We start from the raw sequence: 16,648 nt of genomic DNA on the forward strand, positions 1-16,648 counted from the left end.
TTATTTATAGAGCACCATGCACTCCATACCCTATAGACAAGGCCATCGGACGAGCAAGATCAGCTACATAGCTATCCGCCATTAGATTTCGCTTTCCGTGCAACACTTGACCAAGATATCGGGAAGCCAGACGACGACCTACACCAACTGGCAATCTATGTCTGCCATCTTCTCACACAATTTGCAATTGGCCAAAGAATGGAATTATTCAATGCATTTGCATTTAATGCACACTTGATTGCGGCTAATGAGAGAGAAACGCCGCGGCAAATTGCTGGAGAAGATTAGACCTTTGGCGCATAATCAGCGCGCGGTAATTGCTCGTACATAATTGTGTTACATGAGCATATCAATTAGTCAGCCAATTAACCAACCAACCAGCCAAAACTGGGATTATGTGATTCTGGGATGAGTGGACCAGGGAAATCCCGGTGCTCTGAGTGCTCTGCATTGCGCAGGAACAAGATGCTTTCCATGCTAACAGCCGCATAACCAGAATCTACGAGCCAAACCAGGTGAGATCGGCACCTGCGTCGGCTCTCGAGCGGCATTGCCTTTATGTAATAAGCGCCACTCGGTTTCGGATTCGGATTCTGAGTTGTGGAAGTCGTCGAGCTTTTATAAAAGCGGCAACAACATCGCCAGTTCACTCAGTTCACACGGAATCACTGTCAAGTGCAATCTGCAGCAGTAGCAGCACCAGGAACAGCACCGCCACCAGGAACAGTACCATCTAGTACATCGGAAAGCTAGAGCGCTAGCCAAGACATCTACAGTATAAACCGCAGACGAGAGCCAATAAAATGCTGGCCAGTGAGAACTTTCCCACACATCACTTCAAGGAATCTATATTTAAGCCGTACAGTACGACGAGTGGCGATGATTTGGCAAGCGTTACCCCATTGACAGCGACGGCAGCGTTGGTGGCGTCCACGCCGTCACCGGCTGATTCCACCTCCGCAGTTGCATTCGAGCAGGCCAGCAAAATGTTGGCCACCGCCGCCAACAATAATAATAATAATAATAACAATATCACGAGCACCAAGGATGATCTATCCAGCTTTGTGGCCAGCCATCCGGCGGCAGAGTTCGAGGGCTTCATCCGCGCCTGCGTGGATGAGATCATCAAGCTGGCCGTCTTCCAGGGCACCAATCGCTCATCGAAGGTCGTCGAGTGGCACGAGCCAGCGGAGCTGCGTCAGCTCTTCGACTTCCAGCTGCGGGAGCAGGGCGAATCGCAGGACAAGCTGCGCGAGCTGCTGCGAGAAACGATCCGATTCTCCGTGAAGACGGGACATCCGTACTTCATCAATCAGTTGTACTCGGGTGTGGATCCATACGCACTGGTGGGTCAATGGCTGACCGATGCCCTCAATCCCAGCGTGTACACGTACGAGGTGGCTCCACTCTTCACACTGATGGAGGAGCAGGTGCTTGCCGAGATGCGACGCATTGTGGGCTTCCCCAATGGCGGTCAGGGTGATGGCATCTTCTGTCCCGGCGGCTCGATAGCCAACGGTTATGCAATCAGCTGCGCCCGCTACAGACACTCGCCCGAGTCCAAGGTGAGTGCCCCATTGCAGCCAAGTGGTTTACCGCCAATCCACGCGGAAGTCCGCATCCACTGATTGGCGAGTGATCGTTAGTCATGCCTGTGATATACATATACAAGTGAAACTAAAAGTTCTTAGCGATTTAATCAGATAAATAAACTATAAAGATGTGTGTTTCAAGATTAAAAGTTAGATACTTAGGTTCATAAAAAAGGTTTAATGATTTAAAAAAAATAAAAATATACGAAGTTTTTTCGGCTATTTTTCAAATTGTGTTGTCTGTTAAAAGAATTCAATCCAAATCTCAATTTAAATAACGAATTAAAACTTTAAACTTAAATATTTACGGAATTAAAATAGGAATTCTTTCCTAAAAAACAAGTTTTTTTTTAAAAATAGTTATACTATATAGAAAAAGTATTAATAAGCTTGAAATTGAAATTGACCTCTTCAATCCGCAGAAAAACGGACTCTTCAATGCCAAACCGCTGATTATCTTTACCTCGGAGGACGCCCACTACTCCGTGGAGAAGCTGGCCATGTTCATGGGCTTCGGCAGCGAGCATGTGCGCAAGATAGCCACCAACGAGGTGGGCAAGATGCGGCTGAGCGACCTGGAGGAGCAGGTGAAGCAGTGCCTGGAGAACGGCTGGCAGCCGCTGATGGTCTCGGCCACAGCGGGTACCACTGTGCTGGGCGCCTTCGATGATCTGGCTGGGATCTCGGAGCTGTGCAAGAAGTACAACATGTGGATGCACGTGGATGCGGCTTGGGGTGGCGGTGCGCTCATGTCCAAGAAGTATCGTCATCTGCTCAGTGGCATCGAACGGTAAGTTCCACATATCCTGGTTGATCATTTCGAGGGGTAAGCTAATGTTGCGTTTCTTGGCAGGGCTGATTCGGTAACTTGGAATCCACACAAGCTGCTGGCTGCCTCGCAGCAGTGCTCCACCTTTCTGACGCGCCACCAACAGGTGCTGGCCCAGTGCCACTCGACCAATGCGACGTACTTGTTCCAGAAGGACAAGTTCTATGACACATCCTTCGACACCGGCGACAAGCACATCCAGTGCGGCCGACGAGCGGATGTCTTCAAGTTCTGGTTCATGTGGAAGGCCAAGGGCACCCAGGGTCTGGAGGCGCATGTCGAGAAGGTCTTCCGCATGGCCGAGTTCTTCACGGCCAAGGTGAGGGAGCGTCCTGGATTCGAGCTCGTCCTCGAGAGCCCCGAGTGCACCAACATTAGCTTTTGGTATGTGCCGCCCGGTCTGCGGGAAATGGAGCGCAATCGCGAGTTCTACGACCGGCTGCACAAGGTGGCGCCGAAGGTCAAGGAGGGCATGATCAAGAAGGGCTCCATGATGATCACGTACCAGCCGCTGCGCCAGCTGCCCAACTTCTTCCGCCTGGTGCTGCAGAACTCCTGCCTGGAGGAGTCGGACATGGTCTACTTTCTGGACGAGATCGAATCGCTGGCCCAAAACTTGTGAACGGTGACGGCGATGGCATGTTACGAGGTTAGGTGTTGACAACATTCTCTTTAGGCTTACGCCGATTCTATCTTCTAGTGTATGGTTAACTACTACTACTCACGTTTGTATATTCTTCTGGATGTTAAGTATTACCGAAAACAAAGAACAAAAATACATATTTATAGGTCATTTCATTTAGATTAAAGTGTGTCCTTGACTTGGGAACTGGGAAACATTTTGTGCCTTACAATTTAAGAGAAACTAGTAACAGCCTCCAAGTCTCGTTGACTTCCTGAGTAACAACTAAGTACTTATGACTTAATCTCTAGTATTTGGCAGCTAACTCTTCTTTATCCAATCCCACTGACTGACATCGTTGCCTCCAGCCTTCTCGATCGCCTCCGCTACGCTCAAGCTCTGACCTGGCTGAATTCCATAGCCGATGCGCAGGCCATGCGGATTCGAGGGCGTCTTGCAGTCCATGGTGCACTCCTTGCGCAGCACTGTGTCTACCTCCACGGACGAGAAGAAGGCCACCGACATGGGCAGATCCTGCAGTCCGATGCGGGACACACAAAAGGAGCGCGTCATTAGGTTTGTGATGTGCATGGCCAGCGCCGCTTTGGGCGATAGCTCCTCCTTGACCAGGTAGCGCAATTCATCATGGAAGCTCAGGCAGAATCGAACATGCGATCCCATCAGCCATCGCATGCTCACCAGCATCAGATGAAGGAAGTCCACTGCACCGCTCTGCACCACCCAATTGATGCGCGTGGGCAGGAAACGTTGCTCCTGCTCCGGTCCAGTATCCGCCTCCAGCGCTCGACTGAGACGTCCGCCCAGGAACGGCGTTCGAGGCTGCGAGCCCGTGGCAATCTCTTCCAGGCGGTTGAACATGGCGCTCTCCGTGCCTCCCTGCCAATTGGGACGATGGAATACCTCTGCCACGGTGCGGTTGCGTTGAGTGGCCAGTCGGGAAGCCTCGTAGCTGCTGTAGCTGTAAGAGATAATAACATGCTTTAATTGGTATCAAGATGTGGGTTTGTGACTACTTACGCCCTGTCATCCAGTTCGTCATGGAATTCCTCTCGCAATCGATACACCCGCTTGCCCTTTGTGATGGAGAACATTTTCATAGCCTTGGCCTTCGCCTCGGATGCACTGAATGTGGGATTAAACTGACGGAGCAGTGTCTCTGCAAACAATTGACCAGCTCCGTAGATCCGGGCGTAGTTTATCACTTTGGCGTGATCTCGGGAAATGCCGACAGCCTTTGCGGTTATAGAGTGCATATCGCTGCCGTTCGACTTACTACCGCTGAGGGTCATCCAGCCGAGTGGCGTGGCCCCATGCTCGCCACAGGCGTAGGCATCACCCAGCACGGAAGCGATCCACAGCTCCTGCGAGTCGACATCGGCACCAACGAGTCTGTAACCCGGTGGTGCCTGTACCATCGAACGCAGCTCCGATCCCAGACGATCTGGTCGCGAATTGGAGGCCGTCATCCATGTGGGTTCCATAGCGCGACGTGTTAAAGTGCCACAGGCGACAACTTGTGGACAAATGGCGCCGTAGGCTATTGGCTGGGACTTTTCGACAGTGAGTTCATCAGGCAGTTGCTGCGGATCCAGCCATACCACCATCTGACCCATAATTCGATCCCTATTGTTGCGCCAGTAGGACATCATGCGTGCAATGTCGATGACGCGGGAGGCAGCTTGACAAGATGGATCACCACTGCTCAGCACGTTTTCTGCAAACTTGTTGAGGAAGTCCTTGGATAAAGGGTTGCCCACCCGAAAGGAAGGTCCATTCTTGTGGGGCAGCTTGAGGAAGAAGCAGCAATCATCCAGAACCTTGTTGCACCACACGCCAGAGCCTTAAACATGAATAGATGAGCACACTCACACATAAGTAACATCCCATACCTACCTTGATACTGAGTTTCCAGACGTTGTTGCTTCTGGGACAACTTTTTGTAGCGCTCCCGCTTTCCCAAATGCTGCTCCACCTGACCAGGTAGCATGTCAAAGGCCATATCACTCTCCGCCTTCGAGGCGCTCAGTCGAGCAAACTCCGGCACTGGACAGCGCGCCAGAAGTTGATCCATGGGCAGTCGATCTACTCCTTCCGAATCGCTGCGAAATGGAACCAGGAAGCCCCAGCCTTGCTCCCTCTCGAAGTGCAGGGGATATCCTTCCCAGCAGAGGGACAGCAGCTTGGGGGCAATCTGCATGCCGGTGCTGATCTCGCTGGCTCCCGGGAACCACGGCTCTTCGTCGTCTTCCAGAATTTCGTCTGCCCTTTTGGCTGGTGGTTTGCGGCACAGCTTGCGATACCACAAAGGATAACCGGGTAGCAATGGCCGTCGAGCTGGCAGTAGAGCCTGTTGATCATAGAGGTGCTGAAATTTGGCCTGCAGACGTCGCTCCTCCGGTGTGTTTCCAGAATCCTTGAGCTCCACTATCGGCAGAGGCTTGCGCTTCGGCGGCTGCTTTAGTTTCAGCTCCTGCACACTCCAATCCTCGTCCCAGAGCCACAAATTCTGGCGGTACTGATCGTCGAGTAGCAAGGAGCACGCTTCCTCAGCTCTGCGACCCAAATGGTACTTGGCCTCAATGCTGAGGTCCTCGTAGGTGAGCTGCGCCTCACGTATGTACCGCTCCCAGTTGGAATTAACTGGCAAATAGGCGGATCCCATCTCTAACATGCCAGCCAAAGAAGCAGGATGTGGAAAACGTTCTGCGTACAAGGGATACAGGACTCGGAGTATCCGATGTGTGGCCTCCACATCGCTGGCGCAGTAGTTGGTCAACGACTGGAAGCTCTGCCGCACTTGCTCCAAAGTTCCCTCGACGAAAATATTCCTCGGCTCCTTGGATAGCGCATCGCCGCCGCAGTAGAGGCGATGCACCTCCACCAGACTGTTAAGAGAGCTCTGCTCCAGCCAGCCCAGATCCTCGGCAGCCGGTTCCTTCTTGGATTTAAGCATGGCTCGCTGGTAGCTAGTCACTCCACTGACACACATGTGCAGCGACATTGTGTCCACGAACCGAGTGCCCGTGTCCTCGATCAAATACTGTTCCTTCAGGCGCGCTCTGTCGTAGGAGACATTGTGACCCACCACCAGGCCAGGTCCACTGGTGCCCAGTGGTATGAGTTCGTCCGGAGTGTAGTGCGGTCGCTCTGAGTCCGTGTCCACGTCTAACGGGTCTAATTTCTCCACACTTAGGCGGTGTTTTGTCAGCTTTGGGCTGACCCACGAATACCATCTCTTGGTGCTGACGGCGGTGGCAAGAACTGGAGCCTGCCCCTCGCTAACGCACACCTCCACATCGAAGACAAGTCCCTTCTCCAGTGGGTGATCCACCGGCGTGGCTGTTCCATCCTCGGGATCATAGGCTGTCCAGCCGGTGTGGAAGGCCCATCGCTTTGGACGCTTCGGTAGCTGCTCGCACTGGACCAGGGGAAGTAGTAGCTCCTCGTAAGGCTGCACTTGTTCCTTGGCAATGTTGTGGAAGTGCTCCTCAATATTGGCGCCCCTAAGAGGAGGCAATTTCAACTGGACATCAGAAACGGGAGCAGAACTTTCGATATCGACGCCGTGCCGACGCAACTCATCCTTGTAAATCTTAGCGGAGGCCACCTGCTGCTCCGAAATGCTGCGCGTCGCTTGTGGGAACAGTTGGGCGTGAAGATTCCGCGAGATCATCTGCACCTTGACCAGATTTTCTGCATATTCCGTTTGGCCATCCTCCACATTCTCCGGCTTCTTTGGTTTGTTTACCTTTTGCGGGGGCTTGACCCGGCGAAAGATCTTCACGCTACTGCTGGCGTAGTGCTCCCGGCTAGCCTTGCTGGCGTACTTTCTGATCAGATGGAGCTGCATCCTCGTTTTAATAAAGGAAACATCCTTTAAAGCAACTAAAGTCCAACTGGCGACCACACACTCCTCCGTAAGATTGCCGCCAGCTGAGGTATTTTCGTGCGCTTGCGCGGCGGTCACATTGATTTAATTCGAATTTATTTCCGTTAAATTAATTTTTTCTGCAAAACGAAAAAATAAAGAAAAAACTATAAAACATTAAGAAAAAAACGTGAAATAATCGCTCTTACTTCCATTTAAAATAAGTGAGCTGATCAATTCCACATTTCTCGCTAATTGAAACGTTTAATTATTGAAAAACAAACACTTCAAGAATTGATTTTACGAATAAAAAACATTTTATTCAGTTTGCTATAAAGGTGAAACACTTTAAAACACACACACAGACTTTCGGAACCATTATGGAAGTTGGGGGTATGGGGAAAAGAACAATCTCTTCGGTTAATTTATGTAAAAAGGCTTTCGCACGGTACAGAACAATGGGAAAAGCGATTTTGGAAAACATTTTGGCAAATACTGCGCTCCTGGCCAGGCCAACACACTCGCTAACAGACAATAACACGTAACGCTGGTCCGTTCCGGGCCGCACTAGATCTGCAGGTTGCGCATGCCGCCATTGATGCCGCCCTGCTCCACATTCCAAATGACCAGCTGCCCGTCGACGCCCGAAGTGGACACCTTGGTGGCGCTCGCCTTGTCGCCGGCATACAGGCGCACGCTGGTGATGGCGTTCTGGTGTATGGAATCGACCACCGTATCCGTGTTCTCCGTGCGCATGTTGCGGTCCATCGACTGGAAGATTCTCATGGCGGTGATGCCGCTCGACTCCTTCTTCTGCGACTTATCGAGCTTGCCGCTCAGCACCAGCTTGCCGTCGGCAGTCAGACTGTAGAGCAGTGGCACGCAGCTATAGCCGGCCACCACGACGGACGTGGGCGAGACCCATTCGCATGACAGGAAGGGCAGATAGCCGGTGCGGCAGCGAATGACGGTATTGCTATTGGTAGCGTCCGCGATGCTCACGCAGCTGTCGTGGCCCACCCAGCAGACCTTGTTACCGTCGCTGGAGAAGCTCACGCTGTTGATCCAGCCGCCACCCGAGGTCTGCGAGTTGCGGAACTCGGCCATTAGCTGGCCAAGGGGCTTGCGATTGCCCCACGGCGTCGGCGTCGGTGGCTCCTCGATGTCCTTGATGAAGGCCGAGAAAACGCGCACCTTGTAGTCCGTGGAGCCGGCCAGCAGCAAAACGTTGTTCGGATGCCAGTCCAGCGAGGTGACCGTAGAGCGGATCGGCTTCTTGATGTGCTTCGACACCCACCAGTCGTTCTCCGACTCGAAATAGCACACGGATATGAGTCGTGCGCCCGAACCCACAGCGAACTTGTTCTCCGCCGGCGACCACTTGACGCAGGTGGCCGCCCGATTGATGCGAAGCAGCACCAGCGCCGGCTTCCACTTGCCATCGTCGCCCTGCGTCCACACATAGGCATTACGGTCGGCGGCACAGCTCACAATCCGATTGGTGTTCTTGGCCCAGTCGATGCCCATGACGCGCAGATCATGCTGGTTGAGCACGTCCGCCAGCTTCCAGTCGCTGCCCTCCCGGCTGTATATGTGGATCTCATGGTTGTTGGGCGATAAGGCAATCTCTGCGAATTGTTGGGAGTGGGTGATGGTGAGTCACACGGTGCCGAATGATTAATTTGGGTCGCACTTACGGGTTCGATCCTTGTTCCATGCGTGGCAGGTGATGGAGGCCAGCGAGGTGCCAAAGGTGTATGTCTCGGCCATCGTGGGTGGCTAAATGCGCTCGGAATGTGCAGTGTTCGCTCGTCCAAATCCAACCACACGCGTAGTTTCTTCGGTTCGGTTCGCCGGATTTTCGGATTTTGGATTTCGCTGTGTAGCAAGTGGGCGTTGTTTCCGCTGGATTTAAGCTTCGCTCTCGTTTTAATCGCGGACTCTGGGCCGTCAACACGATTAAGCTGGCGTTGCTGGGATGGATTCTGGCTATGCCTGGACAGGAAGAGTAGAGCGTTGTGGAAAAAACTCTTTGGAAAAGTAATGCACAAAATTAATCACCCGAAATTAGAGCTGGAACAAAAATCGATGGCCCCAATACTATCGTTGATAGCAATATCGATATTTTTCGATTGCTCCAAATATACTAAGGTACCAGGGTTGTTACGCACGTCTGGTATATACCAGAGCGAATAATTTGGCGCCATTTCCACGGTCATACTAAACTGAAACCATTGCTTGTAAACAAAGTTTTAATAAGAAATTGGCTGGCGCTTAATTTCGTTTGTTATTTAATAGAAGATTTAAAGAAGTATTTTCCCTTTTGAAAGCTTATTTAAATAATTCCACTTCGCCTCCGACTAGCTGAGGAAACTGAAAAGCGGAAGGCAACCATGGAAGCCGTCTGCTCCTCCTTGGAGCCGCTGTTTCCCTGTCGGGAGGCGGCCATTGAAACGCTGGGCGAGCTGATAGGAGATTCCAGTGAGGCATATCCCTCGGCCATTTACCTATTCGGACACAGTGGAACCGGCAAAACAGCTCTGACCAGAGCTTTTCTCAAAGAATGTGGAAAACGTCAGAATGTTCGCACAGCGCATTTAAATGCCATCGAGTGCTACACCACCAAGATAATGCTAGAGATCTTGTTAGACTCGCTGGTACCGGAACAAGGTGATGCACTAAAAGTAGACAACATGTTGGACTTTGTGGAACAGCTACGTCGGCAGGCCGCTCCACGCGTGGATGATCAGGGATTTCTCATCGCTGTGGATAATGCGGAACGACTGCGCGACATGGATGCCAATGTGTTGCCCGTTCTTCTCCGACTGCAGGAGCTGACCAACCTAAATCTGTGTGTAATTCTGCTCTCCCAGCTGCCCTTTGAGAAGTTCTACAACAAGACCGGACTTAGTGAAGTCATCTGCCTGCACTTGGCGCAATACAACAAGGCGGAGACACAGCGCATCCTGGCATCTGACTTTGAACAGGTGCGGAATCAACTGCTGGAACAGTTCGCTCAGGATAAGAAGCGTCTGGAGATTTGCCAGGAAGCCGTAACCGAAGACTTCTACAACAACTATCTAAATCTCTTTCTAAGCGTCTTTTACAAAGCTTGTCGCGATGTTCCGGAGCTCCAACTGACCGCCAGAAAGTGTCTGTCCATTTACTTGGAACCCGTACTGGACGGCACTGTGGATGCAACGGACATCTCCCGGCTTTGGCGGCACATAGCTGGTCCTCTGCGTTCCGCTTTAACCCAGATCTATATGCGAATTGAAAAACCCGCGGAGGAAGCTGAAGATTTCACCGCCATAGAAGATCAGAGCGTTCGCAAGCTGGCGCAGTCGCTGGAGTTGCCCTACTATGCCAAGTTCCTGTTGATCGCTGCCTTTTTGGCCAGCCACAATGCCGCCAATCAGGACAAGCGATTGTTCGTCAAGCACCATGGAAAACAGCGCAAACGGATGCAGACGGTTAACGCCAGAGCCAAGGTGGGTTACTCAGTCTGTCGATGATTTCATTTGTTTATTTCAATACCTTTCAGACCGCGGAGAAAATGTCCACCACTTTGGGGCCCAAATCATTTAGCATCGATCGTTTGCTGGCCATTTTCTACGCCATTCTAGAGGAGAAAGTCGGTCTGACCTGCAACCTTCTCTCCCAGATCTCAACTTTGGTGCACCTCAAGCTGCTCAGCTTCGTCTCCGGCGAACAGAACATAATGGAAGGCTCTGCTAGGCTGCAGTGCACCATTGGCTTGGAGTTTGTCCTGCAGATCGGCAAGGTGGTGGGTTTCAATGTCCGCCAATATCTCTGTGACTTTATGTAGCCCCTAGTTGTTTTCAGTTTTTAAATATATTTAATAAATAGTCCGGTACATCGCTTATGTGTATGGTCTCCGCCAGCCTTGTGTCCCGGCTGCGCAACTGCATTAGTCCGTTCCTCAGCGTTTGCTCGTTTATAACAAGTGTATAAGGTATGCCCAGCATATCCGTTTCCAGCAAGTGCTCTGCTAAATGAGAAGCGTCCTTAGTCGAAAAAAGTCCACTTCCCTCAGAAAGTCGAAGACCAGCGTGGTTGAGAACATGCTTTAGATGCAGGCCAAGATCAGCCAAGTCCGCCGATAGCTCGGAATCACTTTCCACACAGGCGATTCCACATTGATATGGCGCCAGAACGCGGTGTAAGAGCAGGGATTGCGAGTCCCGGCCATGATCACAGCCATCCAGGAGCAGAGCTGGAGGATTATAATATAGAACGATTTTCCAAGATAGTTAAGATGACCACTTACCGCAGGTGGCGGTTTCCAGCTCTATCACAGACCGTATGACAGTCGGTTGCACAGTTTCACCAGTTCGCGCATCGGGCAGCCGGAAGTCTTTGTCGTCCACTACTCTCACCAGGCTCAGTTGCTCCACGGTCACCTCTCCTGCATCACCGTAGCTCGTGCGGATATCGATGGCTTGATAGTCTTTGGGATTGAGATCCTCTGCCAAATCGCAAGGTACGATGCGGTAGCGACTGGGATTCGAGGAGAGTCGCATCCACCAGATCTTGCTCTCACGCTGCATGTTGTAGAAGTGTTCCAGGGCGCGATGTGGTTCCACCAGGAAGTCCGTGGTTAAATGTAGCGTAGGACCCTTTACCCCAAATAAGGAATTGCTAGTGGGAGCGGGGCAAGTGCTCTGGTGTTTCAGAAGAGTGGGACATTTGGCCTTTCGGGGATGATCTTTGACGAGTTTTTGGAAATTGTTTCGGAATTGCTGGCTTTGTGGAAAGGAAAAACGCTGGATATTGACGGGATTTATGGGTTCTTTCGTGACGTCCAGGTGAGCAGCCAGGGGACGAAGTCGTATCCAATGCTGTTGCAGCAGCTTGGCGTATTCCCTTCCATGACTGAGTAGCTCCAGATTATTGTCTTCCCCGGTGCGAAAGAAGCCAGCGGAAGCCAGGGACTTGAAGCATCGCTGTATCCGTCTCATTGCTCCAACGGAATGTTGCCCGGCGGCGAAACGTAGTAGTCCTCGTCCGTCACCTTGGCGTTCCGGAGCACCTCCGCCCGGCAATCGCCCTCGGTCACCTGGTCGTTGCGTAACTGGAGCTGCTGATGCTCCAGCACTGTGTAGAGTGGACGCACGTGGTCCGTATTGATGTGGGCAATCTTGTCTGCGAACTGGATGCTGCTCTTCAGCGTGGCCAGCGCCCGTTCGCTATCCAGATCCACCAGCGACAGCCGCTCCAGCAACTGGATGGTTTTCGTGTCGATCTGGATTTCGGAGGCGCTGGTGTCGGGAAACTCCGCGTCCACTGGTGTCTGTGGCACCTTGGTTGGATGCGTTAGCTGCTTGAAGTCCAGTTTAGTAGCCTTTTCATTCGATTTCGTTGCAATCTTGCAGTAAAAACGTTTACTCAACAGGCGCAACATTATCGCAAGCACAAAATCAGAGGTGGAACTGAGTTTCGTATCAATCAGCTTAATGATACCCGAAAAGAGCTAAAGCTTATCAACTAGTTATCTCTGCAAACATGTTGATGTATGCGTTTGTTCTCTCTTAATTCAAAACAATTTTCTTAGTATTTTCATATATTTAAATTAAAAATATGTTTATTTCATTAATTCAATGTAATAACAGATTTTAAATCTAGCTATAAAGTCTAGCTTTTTTAATCTGAACCGAGGACAACAATCGTTATCGGCAGACTTATCGCCGGCTGTTATCGCTGCACTTCCATCGCTTCCTTTTCACTGAGCGGTTTATTTTTTTCGTGACTTCCTTTAATTTCATCAAAACAAAGCCGCAATGCCGTACGCCAACCAGCCGTCCGTGCAGATAACCGAGCTGACGGACGACAACGTGAAGTTCGTCCTGGAAGACACGGAACTGAGCGTGGCCAACAGCCTGCGGCGAGTTTTCATCGCGGAGACGCCGACGCTGGCCATCGACTGGGTTCAACTGGAGGCCAACTCTACGGTGCTCTCGGATGAGTTTCTGGCCCATCGGATAGGCCTTATACCGCTGATCTCCGACGACGTCGTGGAGCGATTGCAGTACACACGCGACTGTATCTGCCTGGACTTCTGCCCCGAATGCAGCGTGGAGTTCACCCTGGACGTAAAGTGCAGCGAGGAGCAGACGCGCCACGTGACCACCGCCGATCTCAAGTCGAGCAATGCCAAGGTCCTGCCGGTGACGTCGCGCAACCAGGGTGAGGAGGACAACGAGTACGGCGAGAGCAACGATGAGATCCTCATAATCAAGCTGCGCAAGGGGCAGGAGCTGAAACTGCGTGCCTACGCCAAGAAGGGATTTGGCAAGGAACACGCCAAGTGGAATCCCACTGCAGGCGTGTGCTTCGAGTACGATCCGGATAACTCCATGCGACACACTCTGTATCCCAAACCAGATGAGTGGCCAAAGAGCGAGCACACCGAGCTGGAGGACGACCAGTACGAGGCGCCCTACAACTGGGAAGCCAAGCCAAACAAGTTCTTCTTCAACGTCGAATCCGCCGGTGCCCTCAAGCCCGAAAACATTGTTATCATGGGTGTGCAGGTGCTGAAGAACAAGCTATCAAACCTGCAGACGCAACTCAGCCACGAGTCCCAAAACGATGCATTGGCCGTTTGATTTACATATAACAAGTTTATTTTAAGTTTATAAAAGATTTTCCGCCTAATCCTTGAACAAGCTGTCTATGTTAATGCCCACGTTCGGTTCCTTTTTTCCCTTGGGAGCAGGTGGAGCAGGCGACGACGTGGTTTGCTGGCTTACCACAGCCTCCTTGAAGTCGCTCAGAAGCTGGGACTTGGATTCCTCATCCTGCTCGGGCAGGGATTCCTCTGGGGTAGCCTCAAGGCGCGCTTGCTGGCGCTGCTCTGCCAAAAGATCCAGTGCGGTCTCGTAGATCCTTTGCTCATCGAGGGCTCCTTGTCCTTTCAGATCCTGGTATATTTGGACGAATTGCTGTGACTGCGTGCTGCGCCTGTTGTCAAACAGGGATATCGTTTCCTGCGGCTTATTTTCTTTGTGCAGCTTTCTGTTAGTGTACAAGACTAGGTTAGTTATGGTTTAAGACCGGATGTATGTGAATAACATACGCTCGGACAACATCCTCGGCATAAAATATCTGACGCACTGGGATCTCGGGAGCAGGTCTGTCAAATCGGGGTTCCAGTTTCGGCGGAAAGGCGGCGTACACATCGTACCAAATGGGTTTATCCTCGGGTTTCATAGCTCCACCGCGTAAGAGGCCCTGAACTCTACAAAAGTTGGGTGTTTATAGCTTGCTCAGATATTTTGTAGGTGGGTAAATACCTGGTGAAGATTGTACCAATCTTTTCAAGCCTACTTTGTGCCATTTTGGTAAAGTTTTAATTAATTAAATGTGTTTTTTAACAAATTACGATTACGACATGCAGTGCATGGACTTATCGTTAAGCAGCCGGTGGCTATCGATAACATCAGAGTTGCCGCAGTGGTCTTAACGGACTCTTTGCTTATAAGAACCTAGCGGGCTCCAATTGGGATTTATACGGTAAATAAAATATTTATTTTTTTAAATGGTTGAATTCTATATAAAAAAAATGTTGGCTTAAAATACATACAAATAGATGGCACTTAATTGAAATAAATTAATTCTAATACGTTACTATCGATACCAGTCCAAGCGAATATAGTATTTATGTCTATTTCGGTGATTTTTCTGGTTGGCGTTTTTGGTATTTCTTCTGCACTTCATAGTACAGTGATTTCTCCATAAATGTAATTCATAAAAACATGCCATGATTACATGTTTGTCAAATGTAATGAAAACACTAATACTATCTAATTATTTACTGTAAATTAATAGTATGAAATCTTGCCAGTTAAAATTTAATCACCCATTTGAGTTGGTGGAAGTTCGCTCGGTAGAGTGACCACTGTACCTGCTCTTCTTCCACAGTTTGTTGTGGAACGCCTCGCACCAACTACATACTTTTACATACTCGGCTGCGCTCGAAGTAAATTCTCGTACTTTTCTGTTGGTTTCGTAGTAATTTTTCGCCTTTTCGTTGTCAAATGAAAGCGGGAAAATCAGAGAAAAGTGCAAAATAACTAAATATAAAGTGTAACAAATATAACTGTTAGAAAAATGCCATTTGATTGTGTACTGTAATAGCGTAAACAAAAGTGTTTTGATTGTTTGTGCAGGTGCAAAATCGATCTAGTGAACTGAAAACTGCGACTCCAAAATCGGTCGAGTTAGCGAATTTTTGCCCCGATTGTTGTTATTGGAAAATGTTGTTCGTTTGGGAAAATTGTGCCATCGCAATTTTGTAGTGTGCGTGCGTGTGTGTGTACCGTGTGTGCGTGTCGAGTGTGTGTGCCAGTAAATTAAGTTAATTAAAAACTTAGCTAACTCTCGATTCCACCGCCCCCGCCATGAGTAACTACCATCCGCATTCGCATCCGCACGCGCTCTCGCATCCGCATCCGCAGCAGGTCCATAATCAGCTGCAGAATCCCCACCAGAACCAGTTGCCGCCCCCGCAGCGCCATAACCATGTCGCGTCCACAGCAGCAGCCTCCGCCTCCGGAGCGCCATCATCATCGGCATCGGCATCAGCATCCATCCTGGTGGCTCATCCTCCCCAGCCGCTCATCAGCAACTCGCTGGCCATCCGGCAGGAGATCCAGCGATTCGAGAGTGTCCACCCATCCATCTATGCCATATACGAACTGATCGATCTGCTGCCCATGGCCGATGCCCAGATAGCCCAGTCCATTCGGGACCATGTGGTCTGCATTGAAGGTAAGTCCCCCTTTATTAGTGCAACTAGTTTTAATGATTATAATTACAATATAGTTTAGCCTTTGAATGGTAAAGCGGTTTCTGTAATTAGTTTGCAATCAAAGTTTATGTCTGTCCACCTGTTTATACTGTAAATATTGGAGGCTTAACTTCCTATTAAATGGCAATAAGAAAATCAAGTGGCCCAATTGTACAATAAGATCTTACTGAAATGTTTATGATGTTTAGTTTAAGTTTCAAATTACAGGTTCTCATTTCAACCTGTTAATACTAAGTGTATCCAAAATGGGGGTCCTTACACTCTTTGTAATAAATAAGTAAATAAATTTGATTAGCATTGCATATAATGTTTTTAATAAGCAATACGTTAACTAAAAGTATTTTAATAGAAATATATCAAAGCTTAACCGCTTGAAAGCAGCTGCACAAATGTTTTACTAGAAAATGGGTTTTTGAACGTAAAATGTGTAAGTGCTAGATTCTAAATATAACAGTACTCTTATTATATATTTCGTTTGTTTTTTAATGGCTTGCAAATTTATGCACCATAACCAGGAAATGCTGCAAACTCCCAACTTTTGCTCAAGGGTCACTGGGTTTAATGGAGCATTCGGAGGTGTGCCCCAGAAATGATGAGCAACTAAATGTGCTATAAATTATGCAAAGACACAGTGAAAAAAAAAAGGGTTTCGGAGTCGGGAAGTGGAGTCTATCGTGACTTTCGATGGACTGACTGGGCCCATTGAGTTGTGTGCCAAGTCGGCGGGAAGAGTTGCGAATCCTTTGATTAAACATGTTTATCGCTGCAATTGTATCCACACCTTCATTGTGCCCCTTATCGCGAGCGTCTGGACTTGTGGTTGCCTTTGTTTGGAGTGCTTTATGCTAATCTCTGACCGAAAATCTATGAGGCAACATCAACC

At 49.8% G+C, this 16,648-nt stretch overlaps 9 protein-coding genes across 9 annotated transcripts in view; 4 read left to right on the forward strand and 5 right to left on the reverse strand.

Moving 5' to 3' along the window:
• Positions 1-664: 664 nt before the first annotated feature.
• LOC117143613 (cysteine sulfinic acid decarboxylase) lies at positions 665-3,219 on the forward strand. Its single transcript, XM_033308371.1, has 3 exons — positions 665-1,565; positions 2,015-2,382; positions 2,446-3,219. The coding sequence occupies exons 1-3, from the start codon at positions 804-806 to the stop codon at positions 3,041-3,043; spliced, it is 1,728 nt and encodes a 575-aa protein (XP_033164262.1). The 5' UTR covers positions 665-803; the 3' UTR covers positions 3,044-3,219.
• LOC117143603 (DNA polymerase subunit gamma-1, mitochondrial) lies at positions 3,197-6,914 on the reverse strand. The gene is made up of 3 exons (XM_033308358.1): positions 4,958-6,914; positions 4,082-4,904; positions 3,197-4,022 (listed from the first exon to the last, which is right to left on the reverse strand). Exons 1-3 carry the CDS (start codon positions 6,912-6,914, stop codon positions 3,365-3,367), a joined length of 3,438 nt encoding a protein of 1,145 aa, XP_033164249.1. The 3' UTR covers positions 3,197-3,364.
• A 312-nt stretch (positions 6,915-7,226) lies between these two features.
• On the reverse strand, positions 7,227-9,059 carry LOC117139767 (actin-related protein 2/3 complex subunit 1A-B). The gene is made up of 3 exons (XM_033302368.1): positions 8,994-9,059; positions 8,630-8,927; positions 7,227-8,560 (listed from the first exon to the last, which is right to left on the reverse strand). The coding sequence occupies exons 2-3, from the start codon at positions 8,700-8,702 to the stop codon at positions 7,500-7,502; spliced, it is 1,134 nt and encodes a 377-aa protein (XP_033158259.1). The 5' UTR covers positions 8,703-8,927; positions 8,994-9,059; the 3' UTR covers positions 7,227-7,499.
• Positions 9,060-9,139: 80 nt separating this feature from the next.
• On the forward strand, positions 9,140-10,863 carry LOC117139764 (origin recognition complex subunit 5). The gene is made up of 2 exons (XM_033302354.1): positions 9,140-10,423; positions 10,477-10,863. The coding sequence occupies exons 1-2, from the start codon at positions 9,326-9,328 to the stop codon at positions 10,759-10,761; spliced, it is 1,383 nt and encodes a 460-aa protein (XP_033158245.1). The 5' UTR covers positions 9,140-9,325; the 3' UTR covers positions 10,762-10,863.
• On the reverse strand, positions 10,772-11,934 carry LOC117139772 (DNA polymerase subunit gamma-2, mitochondrial). The gene is made up of 2 exons (XM_033302383.1): positions 11,224-11,934; positions 10,772-11,169 (listed from the first exon to the last, which is right to left on the reverse strand). The coding sequence occupies exons 1-2, from the start codon at positions 11,912-11,914 to the stop codon at positions 10,775-10,777; spliced, it is 1,086 nt and encodes a 361-aa protein (XP_033158274.1). The 5' UTR covers positions 11,915-11,934; the 3' UTR covers positions 10,772-10,774.
• LOC117139781 (glutamyl-tRNA(Gln) amidotransferase subunit C, mitochondrial) lies at positions 11,887-12,371 on the reverse strand. The gene has a single exon (XM_033302396.1). It carries the CDS (start codon positions 12,355-12,357, stop codon positions 11,911-11,913), a length of 447 nt encoding a protein of 148 aa, XP_033158287.1. The 5' UTR covers positions 12,358-12,371; the 3' UTR covers positions 11,887-11,910.
• A 280-nt stretch (positions 12,372-12,651) lies between these two features.
• LOC117140296 (DNA-directed RNA polymerase II subunit RPB3) lies at positions 12,652-13,618 on the forward strand. Its single transcript, XM_033303138.1, has one exon. It carries the CDS (start codon positions 12,734-12,736, stop codon positions 13,559-13,561), a length of 828 nt encoding a protein of 275 aa, XP_033159029.1. The 5' UTR covers positions 12,652-12,733; the 3' UTR covers positions 13,562-13,618.
• Positions 13,557-14,396, reverse strand: LOC117140321 (probable 28S ribosomal protein S23, mitochondrial). Its single transcript, XM_033303173.1, has 3 exons — positions 14,249-14,396; positions 14,032-14,193; positions 13,557-13,970 (listed from the first exon to the last, which is right to left on the reverse strand). The coding sequence occupies exons 1-3, from the start codon at positions 14,290-14,292 to the stop codon at positions 13,607-13,609; spliced, it is 570 nt and encodes a 189-aa protein (XP_033159064.1). The 5' UTR covers positions 14,293-14,396; the 3' UTR covers positions 13,557-13,606.
• A 496-nt stretch (positions 14,397-14,892) lies between these two features.
• LOC117140259 (centaurin-gamma-1A) overlaps positions 14,893-16,648 on the forward strand; it is a 53,620-nt gene continuing 51,864 nt past the window's right edge. The window contains exon 1 of the mRNA XM_033303069.1: positions 14,893-15,725. Within this exon, the coding sequence (XP_033158960.1) occupies positions 15,356-15,725 (370 nt within the window). The 5' untranslated portion in view covers positions 14,893-15,355. The remainder of the gene's footprint in view (positions 15,726-16,648) is intronic.

The sequence above is a fragment of the Drosophila mauritiana genome, chromosome 2L (assembly GCF_004382145.1).
Source record: "Drosophila mauritiana strain mau12 chromosome 2L, ASM438214v1, whole genome shotgun sequence".
NCBI classification, from domain to species: Eukaryota; Metazoa; Arthropoda; class Insecta; order Diptera; family Drosophilidae; genus Drosophila; species Drosophila mauritiana.